The sequence below is a fragment of the Acanthamoeba castellanii genome, assembly GCF_000313135.1.
Source record: "Acanthamoeba castellanii str. Neff unplaced genomic scaffold scf7180000084742, whole genome shotgun sequence".
NCBI lineage: Eukaryota > Discosea > Longamoebia > Acanthamoebidae > Acanthamoeba > Acanthamoeba castellanii.
The window spans coordinates 46610-47512 of record NW_004457326.1 but is presented as its reverse complement, the minus strand read 5'-3'; the positions used below and the strand labels follow the sequence as shown (position 1 = coordinate 47512).

Below are 903 nucleotides of genomic sequence, written 5' to 3'. Positions count from 1 at the left end.
CTCGCCCGCAGTTCCGGCTTCCTCTAACGCATCGCTCATGGATTATCACCACCGTGGCAGGACATGCTCAAGGAATGGGTGGAGGAAGTGTATCGACGACGAACACAGATCAGTGGCTACGACCACGAACAGGTGTGATCTCTGCACCACTCGAAACCACCTTGTTGTTGTTGTTCTTGTTGCTTACCAACAAGGAGGGGACGTGGTGTGTGCTCAGCGTGTGAACCTTGCGGGCATCAAGGAGATGCTGAAGGGCCAGGAAGCCGAGAGCGACAAGAAGAAGAAGAAGAAGTGCGCTGTACAGTAACGATGACGCGTCCGATTGGCGTTGCTCGTGCGACCGGTCCCAAAAGATATGGAAAATCCAATACGCCCGCAACTCTTGTTTCTTGTTTTGAAGAAGATGGAGAAGGTGATGAAGCACTCGCACACGTTCAGCGCGCTGGTGCGCAAGTTCCCCAAGAAGCTCCAACACCAACAGCAGAACGGCGAAGAGGTCGCAGCTCTCACGGTGTCGGCCACGACTTCGCCTTCGTCGCTGCCCTCGTCGCAGCTCGGATCTTTCTTCTTCCCGGCGCGGCTGCGGGACGACACCTGGGTCGAGCTCAACCACTTGTGCAGCCCGCTCCTCAAGGGCGACGGCAACTGCCCGCCGCAGCCGGACGAGCACCACAAGCGCGAGATCGAGACGCGCATCAAGCTTCTCCGCAACGTAGAGGATTTCTGGGGCTTCCCAGGCCGAAGGAATTTCCATCAACTCGTGCAGCTCTATGAGGATGGACACTACCAGCGCTTCGCCGCGGCCGTGGCCCACATCACCCCTGCCATCAACGACCAGGTGCCACTTCCAGATTTTCATTTATTTATTTTCATTTTTTTTATTTCTTGTATTTATGATGTATG

The 903-nt window shown here is 55.4% G+C and overlaps 2 protein-coding genes across 2 annotated transcripts in view; both read left to right on the top strand.

Moving 5' to 3' along the window:
* Positions 1-63: 63 nt before the first annotated feature.
* Positions 64-307, top strand: ACA1_358910 (uncharacterized protein; the record flags this gene model as incomplete). Its single annotated transcript, XM_004335537.1, has 2 exons — positions 64-132; positions 218-307. The coding sequence occupies 2 exons, from the start codon at positions 64-66 to the stop codon at positions 305-307; spliced, it is 159 nt and encodes a 52-aa protein (XP_004335585.1).
* A 96-nt stretch (positions 308-403) lies between these two features.
* Positions 404-903, top strand: part of ACA1_358800 (phosphatidylcholine acyltransferaselike, putative) — a gene marked incomplete at both ends in the record, with an annotated part of 3389 nt that continues 2889 nt past the window's right edge. Inside the window, one exon of the mRNA XM_004335536.1 lies at positions 404-838. Coding sequence (XP_004335584.1) covers positions 404-838 — 435 coding nt within the window. The remainder of the gene's footprint in view (positions 839-903) is intronic.